Source organism: Apus apus, chromosome 4 (genome assembly GCF_020740795.1).
Source record: "Apus apus isolate bApuApu2 chromosome 4, bApuApu2.pri.cur, whole genome shotgun sequence".
Classification (NCBI taxonomy): Eukaryota; Metazoa; Chordata; class Aves; order Apodiformes; family Apodidae; genus Apus; species Apus apus.
Genome location: NC_067285.1, coordinates 76,128,024 through 76,152,340, shown reverse-complemented (window position 1 = coordinate 76,152,340; position 24,317 = coordinate 76,128,024). Strand labels below are relative to the sequence as shown.

The 24,317-nt window shown below is 36.5% G+C and overlaps 1 protein-coding gene across 3 annotated transcripts in view; it reads left to right on the top strand.

The window, feature by feature from the left end:
• The window catches only part of SH3RF1 (SH3 domain containing ring finger 1), an 83,586-nt gene that overhangs the window by 1,356 nt on the left and 57,913 nt on the right, over positions 1-24,317 (top strand). For all 3 annotated transcript variants that reach the window (XM_051616483.1, XM_051616484.1, XM_051616485.1), the window contains exon 2: positions 294-783. In XM_051616483.1, the coding sequence (XP_051472443.1) occupies positions 397-783 (387 nt within the window). In that variant the 5' untranslated portion in view covers positions 294-396. The remainder of the gene's footprint in view (positions 1-293; positions 784-24,317) is intronic.

Genomic DNA, 24,317 nt, shown 5'->3' with positions numbered 1-24,317 from the left:
AGATAGCTCTTTATTCTGGAATAATTTGAGAGAATAGAATCACTCAAGATTCAGATTGATGGGATCTTGAATTTAACAACCGTAGCTGGTAGCCTTTGTTGCGATGTTTTAACCAAATAGATTGCTATTATTATTTATTGTTATCTTGATGGTTCTTCCATTTGTTGGAAATATCTACTGGATTAGTCTAAAAATCTTTTATCTTGCTCTTTGTATGAACATCTTTATATGAAATAGTCTTGGTGACTCTTTTTTCAGATTCTTAATGTTTTTTTCCCCTCAAAAAATTTCAGAGCACAGCCAGAAGAGGAATGGATGTAACGTGATATCCTTGGAGTGCTCAAAACACACAAATTCTTCAAAGATTTTTTTTTTTTTTTAAGTAATACAAAGAAGATGGATGAATCAGCTTTGCTGGATCTGTTGGAGTGTCCTGTTTGCTTAGAACGCCTTGATGCTTCTGCAAAAGTCTTGCCTTGCCAACACACGTTTTGCAAACGCTGTCTGCTGGGCATCGTGAGCTCTCGCAACGAGCTTCGGTGCCCAGAGTGCAGGACTTTGGTGGACTGCAGTGTTGACGAGCTTCCCAGTAATATTTTGCTTGTTAGACTACTGGATGGCATCAAACAGAGGCCTCGGAAAGCCAGTGCTGGTGGTGGGAGTGGTAGCACAAATGCTTTAAGGGTTCCCATCAACACTGTAGCTAATTGCGGATCAAAGGACCTGCAAAGCTCTCAAGCTGGACAGCCGCAAAGGGTGCAAGCACGGAGCCCTCCTGTTAGGGTGAGTACCATATGGTTGATGGTATTTTGTTGCAATCGTATCTTTTCCTGCACTGTTTCAAGGCAGTTGCTAGCCACTGCTTCAAGGTAAGGGCAGTCAAGATAGTAAATGTAGCAAAACAGTGTTTTTGAGAACTGTTGCAGATTTCTAGCAAAACACATCAGTGTTATTACCAGTATTGGTTTAGTCATAATTAAGTACCAGTAATATGTCCGTCTTAAAACTCTCAGTTGCTGAGGTATGAAAAAGAAAAGCGTCTCAGTACCTTAATTGTCATACTAAAAGGAACTAAAATAGAGCAAGGTAATTTATGTGGAGAGGTTAAGTGATTGTTAAGGATCAACATCTTGTGAAGAACACTCAAAATTGTTCTTGGTTAGTCAGATGCAAGATTAGAGATTTTATTTTGGATCTTTTGCATCCTGTAATGATTCCAACTATCAGTAAATTTCCTTCAAATTAGATTTAACAGATGTTAAACTTGAGCAGGGCGGTTATGTTCTTGTTGAAATCAATTAAGGTTTTGCCATTGGCTTCTCAGGAACTACATTTTTACTTCTCTTTCTTTAAAAATAAATCTTTTAATTACTGTGGTCTGGTAAGTTATTTATACTCTCAGTCCTCACCTCTTCTTTAATTAGTTTTTCCTGAGTATTTTTCCTAAATGATCTGGAAAAATCTATGTACTGTAATGGGATTGCCTTCTGTCTGTATTCATGTTACTTCTTAGGTTCTGTGCAATCTGTAGAATGTGTCATGTCTTACAATCAAGACCCAGTAACCTCATGAGTATCCACATCGGAACCTGTATTGAGAAATATGATTTTATGAGATGGCTGACCTTGCTTCTGTTTTATCTAATGACAGGGCAGAGCAGCTACTCTGAAATTTGTGATGCTTGTGCATCCAGAGTTCCTCCACTTTAAGAGTTTCTGAATTTAAAAAGCATAGCTGAATTATTTAGTTTACTTAATGAATGAAGGAAGCCTGAGACTGATTTGTCCTCATTTGTGCTTAAATGATAGTAATCTCTTTTAAGCATCTAAGATGCCCCTCTTAAGTTTGCATGAGGATTTAAAAAACAGGTGTTATTTTAGATTGAGGTGCTTTCTCTGCTTGGTAGACTCTCATTAAGTTCTTTAGAATATAAAAATAATAATTATCATGACGCTGCTAATGAGTTTAGTTCTGTGTGTAGGTTAATTGGTAAGGGACAAAAGAAGATGACATGAGTTGTTTTTCTTTCAGAAGGTAAAACTTAAAAATTACTGCAAAGAAACTTCAATAGTGTCAAAACCAATCTGGTCTTCTCCAGAACTTTCAGATGTTTACTATGATACCTTGTATTTGCAAAAGCGCTTCCGTTTAAAGCAAAGCAAAATAACCATATAACTTGTTTATATATTTTTGAGTTGACTTTTGTAAATGTGTATTTTCAGAGACTGCTTCTCCTCCAAATAGGCTTTCACTGCATATGTGTACTGCATATGTGAATAACTGCACTTGAAAGTTTCTCAAAACCTTACTAGAAAAAATGAAACTGAATATGGAATATTTTATTTTTTTAATGTTCTATAATATCCTGCTGTGCAACATTTGCATTTCCAGATGTTGTACAGAGTAGAAAGTGATAACATATGGAATATTGCTTCAATTTATTAGTTATGCTGTATGGTGTGCCATTAAAATTTTGACCATGTGTGTTCCTCATGCAAATAATTGATACTCACTGTATACTAGTGATAGATTTCAACATTTTACAGTAAATCTGAATACTTTGTGGGGTTTCACAGGCTTTCTTATTTCCTTTGGGAGAAAGGGAAAGATGATCTTCTCATCTTTTATCAACTTTGTCCAGAGCCTTTTCTACTAGGAAGGCAGTACTTTGATGAACATAAGCCAACTCTGAAGAGGATAGGAAGGGTGAGATAAGAACTTTCATTTATCTATATGAAAACTGTTTTTCAAAAAAAGTTCAGAAAACAAAACACTGATGTAATGGACATTGTTGAAGCAAACATGCTCTGCTTGTTTTTGTTTTGCTAGCTATAACATAAAGATGGCTGCAAATGTAGTTATTCTCTGGGAATTGGAGAGGAAAATCTGTTTCTAGATGAGTGGCAGAGTCAGATTTCCTAAACTAATTTCGCTGAAGGGGAGCTAGTAAATGAAAGTTGCTGTTACGTTAAATGAAGTGAACATGGATGAAGGCTGTCAAGTCATAAACATTCTGCTTATACCCTGAAGTAATACTAAGCTCGTAAATGCCCTTTCAGAGGATGCCATAATTTTCAGAAAAGGTTCATACAGCATGTACTGTAGCGTGATTTCCTGAACTGTATCAATGACTATGGAGCTGCCAGCCCTGTTATTGCACGGCACTGTGTATATTGCATTCTCTGTATGTATGTGGTGACATATGACAATAAACAAACAAATGGTTCCTTGAGTTTTAAAACTAATGAAGCTGAGTGGGTGGTGGAGAATAATAAATCTTGTGCCTTGTGTCTCCCCCACTGCAACAACCCTGTTTCTTTTTGTAACCTGTGTAATCTTTCACCACTGTAACAACTGCAATTTCTCCCTGTGAGTTCTTAACCTCTTTCTATTCCCTGTTATTTTGGAGCATAAAGCCTTCTATGCCTTCCCTCGGGTACCCTTTGGACAAAGGCAGCATACTGCTGTACCTGGTGGAAAACTGTTTCCTGACTTCCCAGCTTTTCTGTTCTGAGCAGCCAGCTTGCCTGGGAGAACAAATAATAGTTACACTCATGTTGCAGCTTCCTCTCTGGTATGGATGCTAATTTAATGCTTTTTCCTTTTTTTTTTTTTTTTTTTTTTAAGTAAAGACTTCAGCTAAGCTGACAGCTTGGAAGACGTTTAGGAACTGCAGCCTAACTCCTAACTGGAGCAAGTTACTGAGGGATGTTGAGGGACCTCGTGATCACATGAGCCTTCTTTCCTTCAAAAGAGCATATGGAAATGTTAGGGTACTTACTTTCACATTTATGCTCATATTATTCATCTTGTCATTTTCATAACTTATGTCAAACAAGTATTACTGTAAGTTCCTTTTGGTAGCTTTACAAGGGTATGCTTATTGTGGTAGTCTGAAATGTAGCTGTGTGTATAAGTTCGTAGATGTTGGAGAGCTGCTCTAACTTCTTTACTAGAGGATAGATTTAAGATGATACACATTTAATTTTTCTTTTGCCTTGAATTGGTATGTGCTAAAGATGTACCAATTCTCTTGCTATTTTTTTTCTAGTCCAAGTTTCTGAAGTTAGGGCAGTTTTAGCAGAACCTAGAGCAGAGTTGTCTAGATAGTCTGAAATCTCTTCACTGTTGAAAAAATTTTTTAGTAATTCAGCAAGACCAAGTTTGAGGTTCCACACATGGGTTGGGGCAACCCCAAGCACAGTTACAGGTTGGGCAGGGAATGAGCTGAAAAGAGCCCTGAGGAGAAGGACTTGGGGGCATTGGTTGATGAGAAGCTTATCTTGAGCCAGCAGTGTGCGCTTGCAGCCCAGAAAACCAACTGTACCCTGGGCTGCATCTTGTAAGACCTCACCTGGAGTACTGTATCCAGTTCTGGAGTCCCCAAAATAAGAAGGCCGTGAAGTTCTTGGTGCAAGGCCAGAGAAGGGCCACAAAGATGATCAAAGGGCTGGAGTACCTCTCCTATGAAGACAGGCTGAGAGACCTGGGGTTGTTCAGCCTGGAGAAGAGAAGGCTCCAGGGAGACCTTACAGTGGCTGTCCAGTACCTGAAGATGCTGATAGGAAAGGTGGAGAGGGACTGTTTACAAGTAGCTTGTAGTGTCAGGATGAGGGCTAATGTTCTTAAGCTGAAAGAGGGTAGATTTAGATTTTGATTATTAGAAAGATGTCCTTTAGTGTGAGGTTAGTGAGACACTGGCACATGTTGCCAGAGAAGTTGTGGATGCCCCCTCCCTAGCAGCGTTCAAGGCCAGGTTGGATGGGGCTTTGAGCAGCCTGGTCTAGTGGGAGGTGGGGGTTGAAACTAGATGATCTTTAGCATTGCTTCCAATCCAAACTGTTCTGTGATTCCATGCTATAAAAGTAAGGAGTGTTGAGGAGCAACTTTTAACATGTGAAATATTTTGAGAATATAGAGATAGATGTGTATTCATATTCTGGGGTGATCATTAGAAAACATTTTGGGAAGTCTCTCTAAATCATATATGCATGCTTTTGTTGCCTTTCACACTTTCTGAAATACCAGATTATTGCTACATAATTTTAATTACTTCTTTGTGACACTTTTTTATCTTATGTTAAGATAGATAAATTTTAATGGAGATTATAAATATAAAAGGAAAATAGACTGTCTCTCATGGTGTTAATGTGCTTCCTCTCTGAGATGAGTAATTAAGTGAAGAGAGGAAGTCTAAGCAAAAGGAGGAATTGTCTCCCCATCCAAAGGCATTGGGCTAGGGTTGAGAGCTTCCGGGCTCAGTTCCTGGCTCTGCCACAGATGTCTTTTATAACATTGCAGAGAGTCATTCAGAGCTCTTTGTGCCTCTGTTTCCCATCTGCAGATATGACTGATAGTACTTCCTTTGTTTGACTCGCTGTTTAAACTGTATACTCTTTGGGGCAGAGATTGACTTTTTTAATTCCAATAAATCTATAGCATGTTTTACAATGGGACTACAGTCTCAACTGAGGTCAGTAGGTACTTCTGTTCACTCTTTAAATCATTGACTTCCGCCTTACTGGAAAGCTGTTCATAATTCCTTTCCTGTATCAAAGATGGTTCAGTGCCTAGTGTTACATTGTTAAAAGGATTTCAGTTTGTGTTTGGATGGGGGAGTCATGTAAATACCTTGGTGAGGAAAAGCCAGACACTTTAAAAAAAAAAAAAAAAAAAAGTGGAAGTTGGTGTTTCATTCTTCAGCTAGAGAAATCTTTTGACTGGCACACTGCTGTGTAGATTTGAGTCTGTTTTGAAAAGAATAAAAAGATAATATCGAATGTGAATGGTGTTGGTAGTACAGAAATACTTGATTTCATACTTTGAACATTGATATCAGTGTTTAACCTGCCAGGTAACATTAATCTGCTTGATAAAATAGCTGCAAAAGTAGTATAATCCCTTTATTGTAAAAATAATTAGGTTTTTAAGTGATTTGATTTATGAACTAAAAAACAAATTCACAGTATTGTAATGTGATACTTTTTGTTTCCAGTAACCTTTTTTTTTGTGCATTAGTGGAAGATCCTGTTGTATGATTGCTTTGTTTTCAGGTGGAAGAAAGGTTTGTCCCTTCATCTTAAAATTTAATATTCCTCCATTTCTGTAGATTCATTTAAAACAGCCTACCTGAAATAAAATGGTGTCTTTTTTCCTCCACTGTAATTTGGTTGGTGAGTTACAGGTTATTGCTCTACTCGAAAAGCTTTGATCATTAAAAAAATTTGAACTGCACAAAAAGGGAGTCTAAAGCCCTTGCTATTAATGAGCTTGTGAAGGGGAGCAGTTTGGTTTGTTTTAAAAGAGAATAAAAGTTTTTTTTTTTTTTCTTATTACCGCAGAAATAAAATACCCCTAAAATTGCTTTACATAGGTGGTCCAGGTTCTGGTTAGAAAAGTCAGTAGTGCTATTGCTGTGTTTATGTATGTATAGCGTCTGGCTTTGTGGAATGGCTACCTCCTGTTCAGTGGCTTAAGGGACATCCTGTACAGTAGGAAGAGCTGAAGGGGCTGACTGGAATGAGGTCAGCTAGAAATCCTTCTTTTCTCTCCTTTACATGAGTGAAATGCTTTTGCCCTGGTACTGCTTCTTCTTACCCCTGTATTTAGCATATGGTTAGGAGCTGCGGAAAACAGCAAGCCTGCAACTGCAGCTGTGATAATAAAACTGGAAATTTGTTATGTTGAATTGTTTGTCTTTCTCTTGGTGGACTTCCCCTTGCAGTGCATTTGGCCTTCTCCTTATGATGTGCTTAACGCCTTCCTCGGTCTTTTCTTTGGCTCCATCATTTCCTTTATTCAAACGTTCTCTCGCCTCTGATCTTAGTGTACTACTTCCAAGAAAAAGAAAATATATATTTTTCTTCCCTCTTGTGTCCAATTTGTCCTTGACCGTGTCAAACATAGGAAAAATAAAATAAGCAATAAGAAAGAAAATGTTCTGTTGAAGTATTTGGACTACAGATGCTCTTGTAGTATTTATGACTTAATTTGCTAAACGAATGAAGAGCATAAAGTGTAGGTTAGTATCACTGTATTGCTTAGCCTTCTTTGGTTTAAAAGTTTTCTTGGTTTTTTTCCTTCCCCTTTAAATCTTTGCCTATGCACACATCCAAGAGTGGGTAAGAATGTGTCTCGATGATTAAAGGTGAAATATCAGCCCTGTTCATACATACACCTCGTTACTGGGTGCACAAAGGTAAAGTATTAATCTATTACATCTCAGTTCCTGTCAGATGCCTCTTTGTTAGGAGACATAAAAGCAGTGAATTCTTGGGTCAGTTGCATTACATCCGTTCCTATCCTTTTCTTCTCATATCGCCAAATCAGAATCTTTTCAGAGAGCAGGGGTTTTTTTGACCAAAAATGGCTGCTTTGAGGTGAGCTGGATTAATTTTAGGAAGCAAGTGGCCCTGAGATGGGGAATCTCATATCTCAGGGAAGTATCTTTTCTGCTCTTCTCATTGTTCTTCACCTTCCAAACCCATAAAGATCACTTCGTCCTTTCTGATCTGTCTTGACAAGCAAATGGATACCTTGACTCTGGCATGTGTTCAGAATACTGAAGAATTGCCATGTTGTGTGTGTTACTTAAAAATTTCCACCTTCCTATGGATCTAAGAGGGAGAGGAGGTAAAAAAAACAGCTTTAAAGGCAGCTTCTAAGAGATTGTGTGTGCCCCCTTTGGTATGCTGTGTTGCAGTTTTGTGTGACTGGTGGACTTAAGTTATACTTCAATGTCTGCAGTTCAAGCCTGAAATGTTAGGACAATGAAGCAATAGCTCCACTACTTTAGAAGTTCACTGTTTTCTTTTGGTTTCCAACTGTGTCAAATTCTGGCCCAACAGACAGTTGAAGCTATCATCTTGGCAGACACCTTCTAGACATGGCACTGGCTACGCAACCAGAATCCTGGGTATAGAAGGGGAGAGGGCAGCACTGTCCTCTAATCATCATGCTGCACAATGGGGCAAATCTTAGAGCCTTACTGCACTGAGAGTGCATGAATAATTGCTTTCATTTATTTTCATCTCATAGATATTGCCAGGGGTGCCCTGCAGTTTGGGCACAAAGCCCCTTGCTGGTCTTGATCAGCACAGAAACAGTTTAGTCTTTTTTCTCTGTGCATGCTCTTGAATGTCAGGAAATCATCAGGGCTCAGGAAGACGCACTGGAAATAAGGGCTATCACTTTAAAAAGACAAGCCAAGTCCAGTATTTGGAATTCCTTGTGTGATGCTTGTATGTATATCTGTAGATTGTTTCTTAGAAACATCCAGGTTTGGTTTCTTCAGTTGAGGGGAAAATGCAACGCAGAAGTCAAACTCAACTCTTTATGTTTAATGTACAGACAGTGTTGCCAAAGAGCTTGCTAGGAACGTTAAAATAACTGTGCTGCATATGAGTGATCCACCATGGAAATCATGTATCCCTGTACCCTTGAGGACTGTGACACTTGTTTAACACTTGTTGTGGCACTGAAGCATGCAATTTGTTATCCAGTTAGGTTTTTGCAGCATAAGAGTATGAACACTTAAGAACATTAAGCAATTTCATTTCTTGGCTAGGTCTTTGCTCCTATTGTATTTGGCCACTGGTTAAACCCTCCCCCCAGTATATGTACTTAAACTCTTGTGTATAAAAAAGTACAACCTGCAAGAATGTCTAGTCTCCCAAAAATGAAAGCTTCTCTTGTGTGCATGTGTGTGCAGTGTCTCTCTTGCACAGTCATTTTGTTGGAGCAGTGCTGATATGCTCAGTCTTCCACACAATTTTTAAAAGACTGTGTAAATTGGTTGTGGTATTTTTTAATTTTATTTTTTAATTAAACTAATTATTCTTGTCTTATGCTTGACTATTTTGATCTTCCAAATTGGCATGATACTTAAGTGTCAAATATAGATTGTCCTTTATGTAAATGTGCAAAGTATAATACAGCTTCTAGCTGGGAAGTATGCTATTAATCATAAATGCAGTTTGATCAAAAGTAAGCATTTCAGTGTTGCTTAAAAATTAATATAAATGTTGTTCTCCTCCTCTCTGAAATGAAGCAGTGCTGCTCGTGTTTGTGGAAGATGAGCCAAGCATCAGAGTTTGTCCTGTTGTACTTCATTACACCTGAAGCACTCCTCAGTCTTTAGTTTTCTTTTGTTAATAAAACTGATTTTATTCCATGGCATTAGAACTGCAATAAGGTGAGGAAACTTTGCTCTCCTTTTAAAAAGGAAAGATGTGCATAATACCTCTCTTGGCTTCCTCTTCTCAGTGCTTTCAAAATATGCATGTACATTCAAAGCTTTTTAAAAACTGGAGCACTGTTTTATTGTGTGTGAACTAGAATTTTACAAGACAAGCTTTTGAAGAGCTCTGGTTAAAGACAAAAGTACTCACTTCTACCAGACTTTCATGCTGCTGAATTCCAGAAGTGTCTTACTTGCACAGAGGAATGAGAGGATCAATTCTGAGTAACTGAAAGAAGTCTTCAATTATTCACTATTAGCATGCTATCTTAATTCTTTAGGTTATGGTCTGATTTTTTTTCTGTAAAAATGGGGGGATGAGGCACTTCTGACTGTTAAAAAGTGTTAAGATGAAAAGTATTCAAAGATAATCAGATGGTGATCTGAGTTGGCATATATAGGGCATAGCTGTTTTAGAAGCTTATTTTAAACAAATCCAGTAAAGATGAATTCAGTGTGGTGTGGTAATATGCCTCTGAGTAAAGATAAAGCTTTTATTCTTTAGCTGAGAGCTTGCTAAAGGAAAATCAACATCTCATGAACCTTCACTTGTTTGTGTATGCCAGTGCCCTGCTATCTTACGTGGTCACCTTTTTCATGAGCTAGGAAAAGATCTGAGAGGAAACACTCAAACCTTATCCCTGCTAGTGGAGTTAAGCCATTTTCAAAACCTGTTTAATTTAACACAGTTTTAAATCTATAGCCTTATCAAGTTAACAAGCCTTCAGCTTTGCTACCAGGTTCTGTAATCTTCTTAGATATTCTTTCTAAAGCAGGGCCAGGATGGTCAATAAGAAGATTAATAGATAATCTTTCAAAAGACAGATATTCAGAAATACGTTTTGTTACCTACTCTGAATTTTGAAGGGTTGAAAAATGCTGATCTGAACTTGCATTAAGACAAACTACCACTCTATCTACAACTAGAGCTAGAGCAAGAAGTTGAAAGGATTATCACTTTGGTTTTTTGGGGAGGAGTGAATGATTTTATTTTTAATGTATTAATTCCTGGTTTACAGCCAAATAAAGTAAGGTTGAATTTTAAATATAGAGTGAGGTAAATTAAGGTAACTGTTTCCTTGCCTTTATGGGTGTGCAGATTAAAAGCTTCTTCATGGTTGTTTAACAAGCTGTCTTTGACAATCTTTCTGGCAATCAGTAGTCAGTGGCCTAGAATTAAAAAAAAAAAACACCAAAACCCCAAAGCACATAATGTGGTATTTGCCACCTCTGCAGACTGCCTGTTACTTCTGTTCAGTTTTGGCTCTTCTGGCCCTGCTGGACTTGAGCTGTCTCCTAAGCAGAGCTGCTGAGGTAGTGGAGCAGAAGAAAAGAAAAAACAGTTTCTAGTGAAAGACAACTAAGTGCAAGATCCTTGCCGGACATGTTCAACACAGCACAGGAGCAGAGGAGGTGGATGTGGCGTGCAGGCCAGGTCTGGGAGTCACGAAGGGTGACCTTGTCTTTTGAGAGGGAAGCAGAAGAGCTGAGCATAAAGCAAGTACAAGGCATGAAAACAGTTGCTCATCCCATCGAAAGAATGGGAGGAGGCTTCTAGGAGAAGATGACTAACAGCAGAGAAACTTCAATACTGACCCAAAAGGTCAAGTAATGAGGGAACAGAGGACAGACTGTCTTAGTAGATTTGGAACATAGTGATAGACAGATTGGATAAGAAATTTTGGTGAAGGAAATTGGATTGAATAAATGAGCCTTGGCTCACTGGAATTGAACTAGACACCGATGAGGTGGAGGTGCTGAAGGAAAAAGTTGAAGAGGTAGCTTGATGTGTGAGGAAGGTTTTGGAGAGCATGAGAACAGAGAAGTTGATATGGAGGAGTTGGCGAGACAAGAGGTGAAAACAGCAATTAACTGCTTTGTTTCATATGTCATCCATATTCCTCCAGTATGTGTGTATTTTAATTTAAAAATACTGCATGTTACTATTTTTCATTCCTTATTTTGAAATACTGTGACATGTAGAAAATTTCAGTTCCAAAATGGTTGAAGAACTTCCTGTTCAGGATTGGAAGGATTATTTCTGGCATGTCTCTCAAGCACTTTGAGATTCTTCATAGGATTCTAAAAATGTCAGTTTTATTACCAATGAAGTATTCTCACAGTTCTTATAGAACCAATAAGGCTACAAATTTAAATCTTCCATTCAATAAACTGAAAAAGATTATCAGAAAAGGCAGGCTAGTATACTGGGAATTGCTTGGAAATCAGAAAAGATTCTCAAAGAAAGAAGTAAAATAAAAAAAGAGTAGTTGTGACTATTCCGATTTGTAGCAGTTTTTTCACCTGTCTTCCATGTTTCCCCAGTCTTTTGTGTAGTCCCTTCAGCTAGAAATAGCTGAAAAGAAGGATGTAAAGGATTCTAGCAGCATTACAAAGCGTGACTACAATACTCAATGCTATTCTTTTGACATTAGTCATAACTGATAAGAATTAATTTTGTGGGGTAGGTTCTCCAAGCAAAATAACAGTATTTTCAGTATGTTTTCAGTCCCTTGGAGCAGCTCCCCTTTTGGTTATATGCTTAAAAGTAGAAATATCTTTCTAGAATTACAGTTTTGAAATATGTGATTTTTGTGAAGTAAGGGAGATTTTTATTTATTTTTACTTTCACTGATAAGCGGAATGAATTTTTTTCAGTGGAGAAATAGAATAGCTAGTGGGCTGTTTTTGGAAGCAGATTCCCAAAACAATATAAAATTTCAATAAATGCTTGTCTTCTCATACTGAAACCTCTGAACCCAGAAAGAAGCATTAAGGGTCAATGAAAGCTTATTTCTAACTTCAGCTCCAGTTGTGGGTATATGTGCTTTACTCAGGAAATCATGCTTTTTCATGTATTCAAGTCAGAATTGTGTTGCTTGCAACAGGAAACTGAAGCTGTTGATGCCTCACTGTTTGTTATTTTATCTCCCTACCTTTAAAAGGAACTGTGTAAGACAGTGATTTTTGTGAATTGATTTTATGTGAGATAGAAGGGAAACTGGTTATTCTACAAGAGTATTACACTAGAAAACAAGGCTCCCTATGAATGCTCTTGTTTGAAATTTTTTGAGTTTGCATAAGAGAAATCCAAGAAAAAAGGAGGTTTGGGTTAAAGCAGCACAACTGTCAGGAAGTGTTAATGCCCTTTTTTCCTGCAGCAATCACACAATTTTGGATGTAAACTCAGATGCCATTTTGAAAATACTCTGAAAAAAATTTTATGTCATGTGGCATCCTTAATCCTTTTAGACCTTTTGAAATGTCTGCAATCTATATGCAGTTAAGCTATACCACACAGTTACTTATTTTTTAATGTTGATGTGAGTTACAACAGTTAATGAGATAAATGTGTCCTTGTTGTTTTGGTTTTTTTGTAGACTGTGGTTGTCTGAGTAGATCTGTATTTTTGTCTGGACTATACTGTTCAGTTCACACATAAAGAACTTAGATTAGAAATTATTAAAAAAAAAGAAATAAAACAATTTTAGAGCCAATTTTGTATTTGTAGTAGTGGAAAACCATGTGTTTATAATGTTCAGAGGCGCAGTCCTCAGAAGAAATGCACAGGTGAAATTTTTTATCTGCTTACAAGGAGATTTCAGTGCAGCTTCACTTAGATGTTGTCAGACCGAAGCCCAGTCACACATAGCCAGATTGACATTCAAGGTAGTTTATCTGAACCAAACAGAAGCACAAACTTGCTGGTTTTAATTAGACATGTCTTACAGTTAAAAAAATCTTGTAGCACAGTATGTGGTAACCACAGCATATTCGATGGCTGGTATTGGTTTGCCTTGCCTATAGGAAGTGGAAAGCAAAGCATTTCAAATCATGTGTTTCAAGCAAATGTTAATTAGTTGCCTCCAGGAATTCATATGTGTTTTTTTTGCATAACCTGATGTTATTGGAGAAACCCCCTTCATGCTTAAACAGATAACCTCACATTCAGATGTGAGTGTAGGCTGCAGCCTCATTTAGGAAATCACAGTGTTCTCCCTTGTAACTGCTATTTACAATATGAGGTCAGGAACCCACATCCTCCTACAAACAGCATTTCATTCTTGGGATGTTCTAATACCTCTGGTTCTCAAAGCTAGAACATTAATAAGAGTTTGTTAAAATTTCAGATCAGCTGAAATCAAGCTATGCACTAGAGAGTCAGTGAAACTTTTGGTAGAATGTGGCTTTCTAAGTTAGGGAAAAGCCTTGTTTTGTACAAAGGCAGACCAAACTTGGAACAGAATTCAAATGGCAGGGCTTTGTCAGCACTGTAGAGCTCTGGTTTTATATGCAGACTCAGATTACTGAATTCTACACTTCATATACCATTAGATGCCAAACTGTGCTTTGTTTTCAGAGGGGGCTGTTGATTTTTATTAGGAAAAATGAATCTGAACGTCTTAGTATCAGTACTCAGTGGATGAAATAGCAATTGATTTGTGTTTTTTTTTAAAAAAAAAAAATAACTCTTTTTGCAGATGTATTTTTTCTATTCAACATGTTAAGTTTAATAGAAAAAATCTGTCCCAAGTGGTTTTATGTAAACAGTCACTGTGTTTATATTTTTCAAGGTCTTGTAGCTATAGAAATAAAATTGCAGTTTTGAATTTGGCTAATAAAATATACTTTGGAAAATGCTGTGTTGGAATAGAGAAGAGTGTTAATGGCTTCCATGAAAACAGATCTGGTAAAAATCAACAAGAGCAGTTAGCTATACTTCATGAGAAGGACACTGGTCTTTGTGTTCCTGTGGTCGCTGAAGCAATAGAAACTGTCACTGAATGCGCTGATCAGTGGAATAAATCTGGAACAGAGGAGACTGCCCTTTAAGGACTGATAAAACTGACCATAAATACTTGGACTGTGTCTTTGGTTAGTGCCAGAAGAAAAATGTTTTTTCTGAGGGAGGGTTAAAAAGAAGGAAAAAAAAAGAAGCAGAGGTGTCCATGAACCAGCAGGGCAACTTACAGCACTCCAGAGAGTGTGGGACTTGCCAGTAGTGCCAGCAATCGCAAAGCGTGTGGGTGCTGTTTCTTGGTTATTTTCAAAGATTTATGATTTTATTAATGCTTTTGGTAAATGCTCTTTTAAATTCTCGTTTTGTCTTTCTAATGGGGGTAAGCCAGTGAGGACCTACAAATGTTGGGTAGCCGTTAGGATCAAAGTCCATCAAATACTTTGTATTTTATCTCTGTGCTTTGTCTTTGCACACAGCATTTTCAGAAGACACTGGAAAAAATAGCATTTGGTGCAGAAGTCCTGTGTTTTTTTCTGTTTTATCATTTTGTCAGTATGCATTAAATCTGCCTTAACTGAATCACCTTAATTAAGGCAGTTCAGCCTTTGGTTCAGTATTTTACTGTGAAGATTGGTAATGGTGATTGTAGTGGCTTAGCCATGTAGACTTTTTGCCCTCCTTTCTAAAATTGAAGTTGTTTCTTTCTGTGAAAATAAAATATTCCCTGGAAAAAGGATTAAAACCCAATTGCCCTCGTCCTAATCAAGTGCTTGGGTCATTGGGCCAGAGAATTGTTTTGCAATCCCTTTCAGTGCTAATACAGGCTAAAGGAAATCCATGCCAAGACATCTGTGGTTTGGTGGGTGGATCTCTTGTCATATTAGATCATTTATTGCAGGTATTAGTGACACTTTTAATGGAAATAATACCTTTTTCTTCTTAATCTCTTGTTTGTGTCCCAAATGAAATATTTGGCAAGATAAAATAATTATGATTGTATATTTTGTCTAGAAAGCACAAAATCAAGTATGGATTGAAGTGTGGTTTTCCCCTATTTTTTGATTATCAGATGGGGAACATAACATGGTTGTTTGTGTTGGCTTAGCTGTGATATTTATCTTCTCATTTTCCTCTGTAAAGATGGGGTTAATTTAGAAGAAAATAGTTCATTTCTGAATTCTGTTTTTAATGAGAAAATAGTATCTCTTGCAATAAACTTTCAGATGTTGGAGCATTATTGTTTTGAAAGAAACAAATATTACCAAGGACAAATTAAGCTTTTTTTTTTCACAAGTGAAGCAGCTTTTAAAAGACAGCTTTAAAAGCATCCATAATTTCAAATATTACATTTCAGGTTAACTTTATCTCTGTGATCTTGTTGGGATTATATGTCTACTATTGGATTTGAAGGAAAAATGACAAAAACAGTAATTTCAGCGTAACATTATTCCCTTAAAAATAATAATAACCAGGAAATTGATTTAAAATGTATGCAGACTTCAGATTTTTCATGTCACCTTGCACATTGCATCTAGCCTTTCACTTTCCAATTCAGTGTTCTTCTCTTAATAAGAAATGAGTCTCAGGTATGTTCTTTCTGGGTGGTAGAAAGCATATTACATGCTTTATGTGATAGCACAAAGTGTTTGAAAGCCTGTGTAGTGAATCTAGATTTAAAGAGAATCACTGAGAAATGTACATTCCTTAGTTTTCTTTTTTTAAAAAGGCAAAACAGAAGCACAGTCTTCTACCTCCAAGGAAAGAGAACAGCTGAGGCTGTACAAATATAGTGTTATTGAGAAGTATAAATACGTACTGATATTATGGGTCTAGATGAAGACTAACTGTTCTACTTGATGCATTCAGATGAGGGCATATAAGTGACTGTAGTGTGGTATATAAAATGTTGACACCAACTACTGGTGCGTAGAAATAATTCCTTTCTTATCTTTCCATGTTCTTAATTTATTCTGTGCAATATTTCAAATAAAAAGAAAAAAATGTGATTTTTATGGGTGTATTTTACTGTTTGCCATTTAAAAATAAAACTCTTTAATGTATTGCTCCATTATTTTTATGTAAATTACTTTTATGTATTGCTTGAGTTTATTTTTTTAATCTCTTCTGTGTTCAAGGTGCTTCAGTGGTTATAATCTTATCATAGCTATCATGATTTTTAAACTCATCACTTTGTTGTAGTTTGTGTTGGTGTCAACCATTTAGTGTAATTTTGCATTTCGAAATGTGGTCGCCCAGCAGAGCGTGCACAGAAAGGGTTGCTGGGCTGGCTTGGCACTCTCTGGTCTAATCTACTCAGGAATAATTAGTACAAGCATTACAGATAGTTTCAGCCAGGCAGCATTAACAGCAAGTTTCTAAGAAACCTCTTGCGTCTAGTTTTGTTTCATTTCTATTGGCAGTGGTAGAAGCAGAGGAGTGTGCTGCCAAGGCTGTTGCTAGTGTGTGACCCAGGCTGTTCTTGGCTGGAGGAGGAACCCAGAACACTGGAGTCCAGCTTACATCACTGCTGTGCTTTAGATGTTGCTTAGACTAAGGGTGGCAAAATTAGGAGAAATTCTTACTGTAAATTGAACTGTTCTGGAAGCTTCTCTGAAGTGAATCAATTTTCAGTTTGTAACAATAGCGCTGCAATGAAGTGTGCCACCAAGGCACTAAATGAAGCCTTTAACACTTGAGCAGTAGAAGTAGAGTGTTCATCTATATTTCAATAAAATGTGTTACTGAGCTGAGAAAGAACTGTTAATAAGCAGTAGAGTCTTTGTGGGTATAGCTTTAATAGTAGTAGATTTAGTGATAAAGTTTGTTAGTGGAGGCCTTGCCCCACGCTTGCTCCTGTTTCGTGCATTGGCCAGCAGTGGGTCCGTCTTGGAGCCATCTGGCATTGGCTCTGTTGGACATGGGGGAAGCTTCTAGCAGCTTCTCACAGAAGACATCCCTGTGGTCCCCCGCTACCAAAACCTGGCAACACAAATCAAATACATCAGTTTGTGGATCAGTAGGCTCTTCTGACTCTTGTTTCTGGAAGGTGGGCACTATTCACCCACCTGCAGGCTGAAGAGCTCTAAGGCATCTCCACCCTCTTGTTTGGATCATGCCAGGAAAAAATAAAAAAAATTATTCATTGAATTCCAAAAGGATGGTAGAAAATGAACAGTGAGTAAGGCAGCTATCAGGGCTGATGAGTATCTGCTCCAATAAAATCTGATACATTTAGTATTGTTCGGTAACTAATGTTTCCAAATCAGCTCAAGGGATAGTATTATTTCCTTAATTTCTCAAGGGTAAAATTGACGTTTCCTTTAATGCTCAATGTGGTGAACTTAGTAAATGCTGCTGGTTATAATATGCTAAAATGTTGTTACAATACCGTAGAAACAGATATAAGGTAGAAAAAAGTGAAATTTTAAATCAGTCACAAAGACAAAAAACTGCCATAGTTGACTGTCGACTGAGTACGGCATTGTAGGTCAAATGTTATCAAATCACTTACATGGTAAGCAGGTTTTCCCTAACAGTGAGAAAAGAATTTTTGTTGAGTTTTTAAAGTTTTGGATTTTTTTGTTTATAACTTTTTTATTTCTTAAAAATATATGTTACTTTAGATTTTTAAGAAAACAAATTTTAAATGAATGCCTGACAGTAGTTAGATTAATCCTGATTTTCCAGATGAAAATCAGACTATTTAATTAACTCAAATAGAAGGTGGAAGGCAAAGAGGTGTCAGCATGTTGATTGGGTGAACAAGAATCGCCTTTAGTTGCCCTACCATCTTAGTTTTTAAAGATACATTATATTTGCTTTCAGATACTGTGTTTGTATTCAACAGCAATTTTTAGTTTTGATATTCAGAATTGATGTAAAGCCTATTTTACTATAAACCTTTGAAAAATAAATACTGTATAATATAGAATAGTGTGAGATCAAATATTCAGCGGCAAAGAAGACACTCTATGCTACTGTTCAGCTTCTTTACAAATGACGAGGGGAAAAAATCCCTCATAAGAGAAAACCTGATGTATCAGATGCTTAGAGAGTTTAGCATTCCAAGCTGCTGTCGAAATGGCTCCTTGTAATATTTCTCACTCAGAAATTACTGGGACACAAGCTATGAGCTATGCTGTAGTTTCTGCCCCTAAATTATTCTAGGGTGTGGCAGTGACTGAATACACATATTGCTGCCTTCATCTTGAGTGGAGTGATCTCATTTATAAATTGATGTGTAGATGAAGGAGCCTGGAAGAGTCAGTTAAATTGTAGTCTTAAGTGGTATAAATAAGGAAAGAGCCACTGGATCCTTCAAGATTCCGGGTTTGTGTTACATTTTAATATGTAATGTAAACATGGCCCTTAAAAGTGTATTACTTGAGCAGTAGTACGAAAGTATGAAGTATTAATTGCTGCAGTGGCAAAATATTTCTTATTTTCTGTATGTAAGTGAAGGTACTGAAAATTAGTTTCAGTCTACATTTCAGTCTACATTTCTGTACACAACTGTTGAAAAGGCACAATAAGGTATTGTTTAATAAGAATTATCCGTGTGGTAGATAAACATATGGCAAGCTACATTTCTTTTAAAAAGAGGTGATATTAGTATTCCTAGGTTTTTATGGGAAAGAGGGTTAAGAAATAATCTTTTATTATCTTTACCAAAGACTATATCTGCATTTTAATAATCACCTGTTTTTTCCTGGCTTTTTTTTTCTTGCTGTTGGATTCTCCATTTGGGTCTGAGCCCTTAGTAGAAATATGATACAAAAATACTTTCTAAAAGAATAATTGGATTACAATTTTGATCCTGTTTCCAGCAGATGTGGAGATGGGGCTCATAGTTCTTAACCGGTACATTAAAGCGGAACAAAGAGAATTAGATTGAATCTGATTCACAAGGCTTTGTCTGTCTCCTGTAGTCAAGATGCATTTTACATACCACTTGTTTGTTTTTTAACTTTCCTTCTCTGCCAAACTTTCTTATCAGACTAGTTTATCTTACTGTCCATTGCAGTAAGTATAGCAAGATGTGAAAATAACATGTTGTTTTCAGAGGTATGATTGAAGCCCATTATCTCCTTTCAAACAAATCATAGGTTGTACAAGAAAGTCGTCATTTCAGTGTGTGTGTGAAGGTGGAAGCACAGCAACACTCTGAGTATGCTCCTGTATTTAGTAGTTGGTGGATTTATACATTCTTAAATATCAGTATAATTATGTGTTCAGCCAATGTTACATATACAAGGTACCTATTAAAGCATTATTACTCCTCTACTCTTCTGTTTCCTACCATATCAACATTTTTCTGCCATGCTTTGTTTTACATACATGTAGGAACCTTTCTAGTGCTATGCATTGTGTTCAGGATCAGTATATGGTGCTTTTTTCTTGTGTTCTTTCACTGTTTCAGAAACCAATATAGAGGAACCACCATCTCCAGTATACTTTTTGCTGTGGTGAGCTCAAGTACACATATTGAATAAATGTGGTTTATTTTTAAAGCAAGTAAAGAAATATGTCATAAAATTAGATTGCTTGGTCTGTTTGTTGAAAAAAATATGCATTTTTTTATTTCATGGGCAGATGAGAAGAGGAATACTGGGCTAAGTTAATCCTTGTCTAATGCTACATCCAACATACTCTTTCATGGTGGTGGTTTAACTTAGTTCTGTTTCTTCACATCTAAGGTTATTGCTTCTTTTTTAGTTTGTATTTGTCAGGGTGGTTTTTCTCTTTGCTGATGGACTTGTACTTTTGAAAAGAAATAAAGGCAAAATAAACATGCTGCTTTGGGGAAACAGACCTTGTATCACACCTCTACAATTAATCTGGCAGTATACTTTCAGTTCAGGTCCCTGTGGTCAAGGTTGCTCCCTAGCCCAGTCATACGAAAATATGGCAGTGCATGAATTTGATAAAATTTGTTCTGCAAGAGACAGTATTCTGGGTAAGCTGTGGAGTTCTTGTGTAGCTTTTTGTAGCCTTGTATGTTATGAAAAAGAAAGACTGACTGGAAGCACTTAGTAAAATACGAAAATTACAGGATTAATTTAGAAATGTCATTTTTTGCCCTCGAACACTATCTTGTAGTTGAGACTCTGAGGAAGTGTTAAGTTCCAGCTCTTAAGTTCAATATGTGATGCTGGGCAAATCAATTAGTCTCTCTGAGCTGAATCATGATCTTTGACAGGTTTATCTGTGGCAATTTAAACTGTTATCACTCCTGCCTTCTGCTGAAGGTTACTGACAAAGTCAGTTTAGGCTAATAGGCAGGTTGTGAACTATGCCTGCAGATGAGCTAGCACACGGGGATTTTTCCTGTTGTCCTTGAAACAGGCAATAATCTCCAGCAGGAAAGTGGAGTAGAAAATAGAGGCAAAAACCCAACATTTTAGATGCTGTATTAATGTCTTCCAGAGAGGATTTGCTAGTCTTTAGTTCTTGATCTGTGAAGTTAATATATTGCCTTTTTTCCTTTTAAAAAAACTTCATCCAGTGCTTATTTACTTTGTACCTAAGGTTGACGGGGGTCAGAAATGATCTTGAGCTACATTTATGGTGCCTGGATGTTTCCTCATTCCAATATCTAAAAGAGAAATAAAGCATTTCTCTAGCTGATGGAATGAAATCTCTCAACTATTGTAATTTACAGACACAGCCTGCTGAAGTAAATTGTTTTGAAGTTCTTAAATAAATGTGCTTCCTTTTGTGCTAAATTTTTAACCAAAAGTTATTACACCCAAAACAAATCTTTAAAGTAGTGCAATTTTACATAAGCAGGCGTGTGTAACTGAAATTCTAAGTTGCTGGTTGCAATAGTGGACTTGCATTGCTAAAGCAGTGAATGAGATAACTTGTAGCACCAAGCAGAAGTAGAGCTGTTTTCTTGTGGGGTTTTTTTTTTACATTATTTTTCTAATTGTATTTTGAGACCTAATTTGATATTTAACAAATCTTTTCAAGTAGTAAATGGAGGAGATCAGTTTTCTATTAGATACTTGTCATTCAGAAATCCCTACATATTTCTTTCTGGTTTTTAATGAAATGAGCATATATAATTTGTATACTTACAGAACATGTAGTTTCCAACACATTTAGATAACCTTTGTGGGTGTAATAGATAAGAAATCTCAAACATGGAGGTATTGCATATTGATGGTGTTTATGCTAGAATATTGTATGGTGTTTTTCAGGTGGGTATGTTGCTCTTTAACTCTGTAACGCAGTAAATTAGGGTTGCTTAATCATAAATGAGCTTTTTAAAATTGTATCTACACACTTGTTGAAATGGAAATCGTTGCACTGATGAAGCAGAATTAACAGAAATTTCCCAGTGTCAAGTAGACTATTAAAAGAACATAGGCGAGTCTTGGCAAAATCAGTTACAATACACCTGTAGATTATAGCAATATAAATAATTTTTTTTTTTTGCATAAATGAGATTAACTGTATAGGGTACTGTTTGTGATATTACTATTATTATTATTATTATTATTATTATTATTATTATTATTATTATTATTATTATTATTATTTAATGTTTCAGTATTTCTATTATACATTCAGTAAACAGAAAAAATATTTTTTTCTTTTTCTGGCTGTATGTGTTCAGTTTTAATATCTGGTTGAGTATTCACCTCAGAAAGTGATAATTAAACTAGCATACCATCTTGTCTTTAGCCTTTTTCATGTGCAGTCCTTAATTACTTGCATTATGTCATCTTATAATGCAGTTTTAAAAATCTTGAATACACGTGTGTTTTGATTTACTCTGCTTAGATCAATAAAACCTCAGTCAGTCATGTGAGAAGTACATAGGAAATCACTGCAGAGCATGCTGTGGATTAAGTATAGTACCTTACAGTAGTAGTAGTAGTAAAAAATTGCAAACTAAAATTAGTCAAGTTTCAACATTAAATTTTTTATATCTTATAATGGATAGTAGAAAGTGATCAGACTTCTCTGCCTGGATAATTTCTTCATCTTTTTCACAACTTTGCTGTACAGATTTACCTTTATAATGAGTGTTTCCTATGCTATGTGGTAGATACACAAATTCCCTTTAACTGTTTTGCTGCCATTTGTACAAATAGGATTTTTTTTCCTTGACATGGTGCTTTTTTGATGGCCAGGTATTCTTAAATTAATCAGCAATAAGCATGGTTTACTCACAGAGCTTGATATTCTATTTTGGGTTAGTTAGTGCAATCTGGAGGTTAAATAGGATGAGTTTTATCCTATGGAACAGAAGAAGATGAAAAAATCAATGGTGTATGTTACTGCCTTAGTTGTAAAATTTCTGTAGCATAATCTTTCCTAAAAGTCAGTATGTATGCATCATTTCAGAGTATAGTGTTAAAGATGCTATCAAATTTGCTCAGGGGACCAGAGAAAGCACAAGAAGCGTTGTGCCCTGTCGTGACTAATAATCATGACTGATAAAATTCAGAGGTTTTCCTCTCCTAATTTGAAGTCTAACTATTAGCATTTCATACTATTATGAGTGACTACAGATACCTAAAATAGGAATATGAGCAAATGTTTTTAGTTCCTCCAGGCAAGTTTTGATACAGAAAATGTAAACCATGAGCTTTGACACCATAGTCGTTTTTTTTAAGCTTGCTACTTGAAGTAGAGCCCCTAAGTCACCAAAATCAGAAATGTATGTTTTCTGTGAAAACTTTTTCAACAAACCCCACATTTGACTACATTTTTAAGGTAAATTTCATTTTGAATTAAGAAATGTTATAAATAAAGGTTTTTTTCCTTCAAATTTATTCTTCATGGAAACATGGGAAAAATGAACAGTTCTGTCAGCTGGATGCCTCAGACTGTCATCTTGTCCTTTGAAAGCAGACTAGTTTCCTATGTACTGGGTACTTCCAGCAGGCAAGTCTAAAGTAGGCTGACTTTTTCAGTTCTTTTTTTAAGTTTCAATTTGTATATTATTGTGTAATGTCCTGACGTAATACACTTTATTTTTATTTCTGCCCAGTGTTTTCCTTCAAAAAAAAACCTGTTTGAGAAGGAATAAAGTGAACTGAAGCAAGTTCCATCATTTTCCAGTTCTTCTTAATTAGACATTCTTGTGGGTTTAGTTTACGTTATTTCTATCTGGTGGTAGCCAAAAGCCTTTCATTAGAGGCAATTATAACACGTGATACTTTAAGGAGAAAACTGTATTAATTGTCTATAGTTCTTGCCATCTAAAAATTGGGTGCCGTTCAATTCACACTAGATGTGATTAAAATTGCTGTTTGTCTGATGGGCTGTGCATATGTTACCTTACACATGGGGTTGTGCAGAAAAGAATGTATATTTTATTTTTTACATCCTTTTTGATTGAAGATTATAATGTGTAAGCCATATCAATTTATTTATTATTTAGAAAGAATTTAGTCCTCCCTCATCTCCATGCTGGAAAAACCTAAAACTTTGATTATTTTTTTTTAATTTTTTTTTTTTTTTCCTGGATAGATAGGGTTGTCTTTAGTTACAGGAGTGGATATAATCATCCCCCCGGAACCTTCCTCCTACACATCCTTTACACTGTTTTGCAAGCATTTAAGCCTGCACACATCTAATCCCAAATGTTCCCTTATGAATTTAAGACTGTAATTTTAAAATGTAATTTTTCCTTGTTTCCTATTAATCTGAAATGAAACTGTGCCCTCAAAGAGGGTGACTCACATTGTTGTGTTACAGCGTTGAGATGCTGAAAAGTTTTCCAGAAAGAAATCTCAAGGAAGAGCAGGTTTCTGTGCTTCTAGCAGCTGGGCTGTAGAGAAGACTCACACTGTTAGGCTGTTAACTGCTTCTCTGAAGTGGCTGGAGCTTTTCGCTGCTGCATCCAGAAGATTAAAGCTACTCTTACTTCGAGTTTTGATGAGTATGTAGGAGGCTATTGGAATTTTTCCCTGAAGACAGTAGTTCAAATACTCCTGTCAAAATGGTAATTGTCCCCTTTTAACTCATGCTCATATTTGTTGCCCTCTGATTGAAGAGTAAGATGGTAAATATTGCTCATCCCAGCAGGTAGCTGGAAGGCAGTCAAGAGGAGCAGCTCTGCTAAACTGCCAAGGGTTTTAATCTGAGGAATGAGGAGCCAGTTGGCAAGGCTGTAAATGATTTTGCCTGATCTTTACACCTATATGTCTGCAAAAAATTAAGATGCTCTGAATTGAGGGATGGGTTGTGTGTGGGGAAAGTTAGCTTTGGTGGCAGGAACCAGCTAACACAGTTGTGTGAAGCCCTATCACTGGTGGTTCTGTTATGGTGACTGGCAGTTTGGTTATTAAGGGGGATTGAAACAAGCAGAAAAGAAAAAGG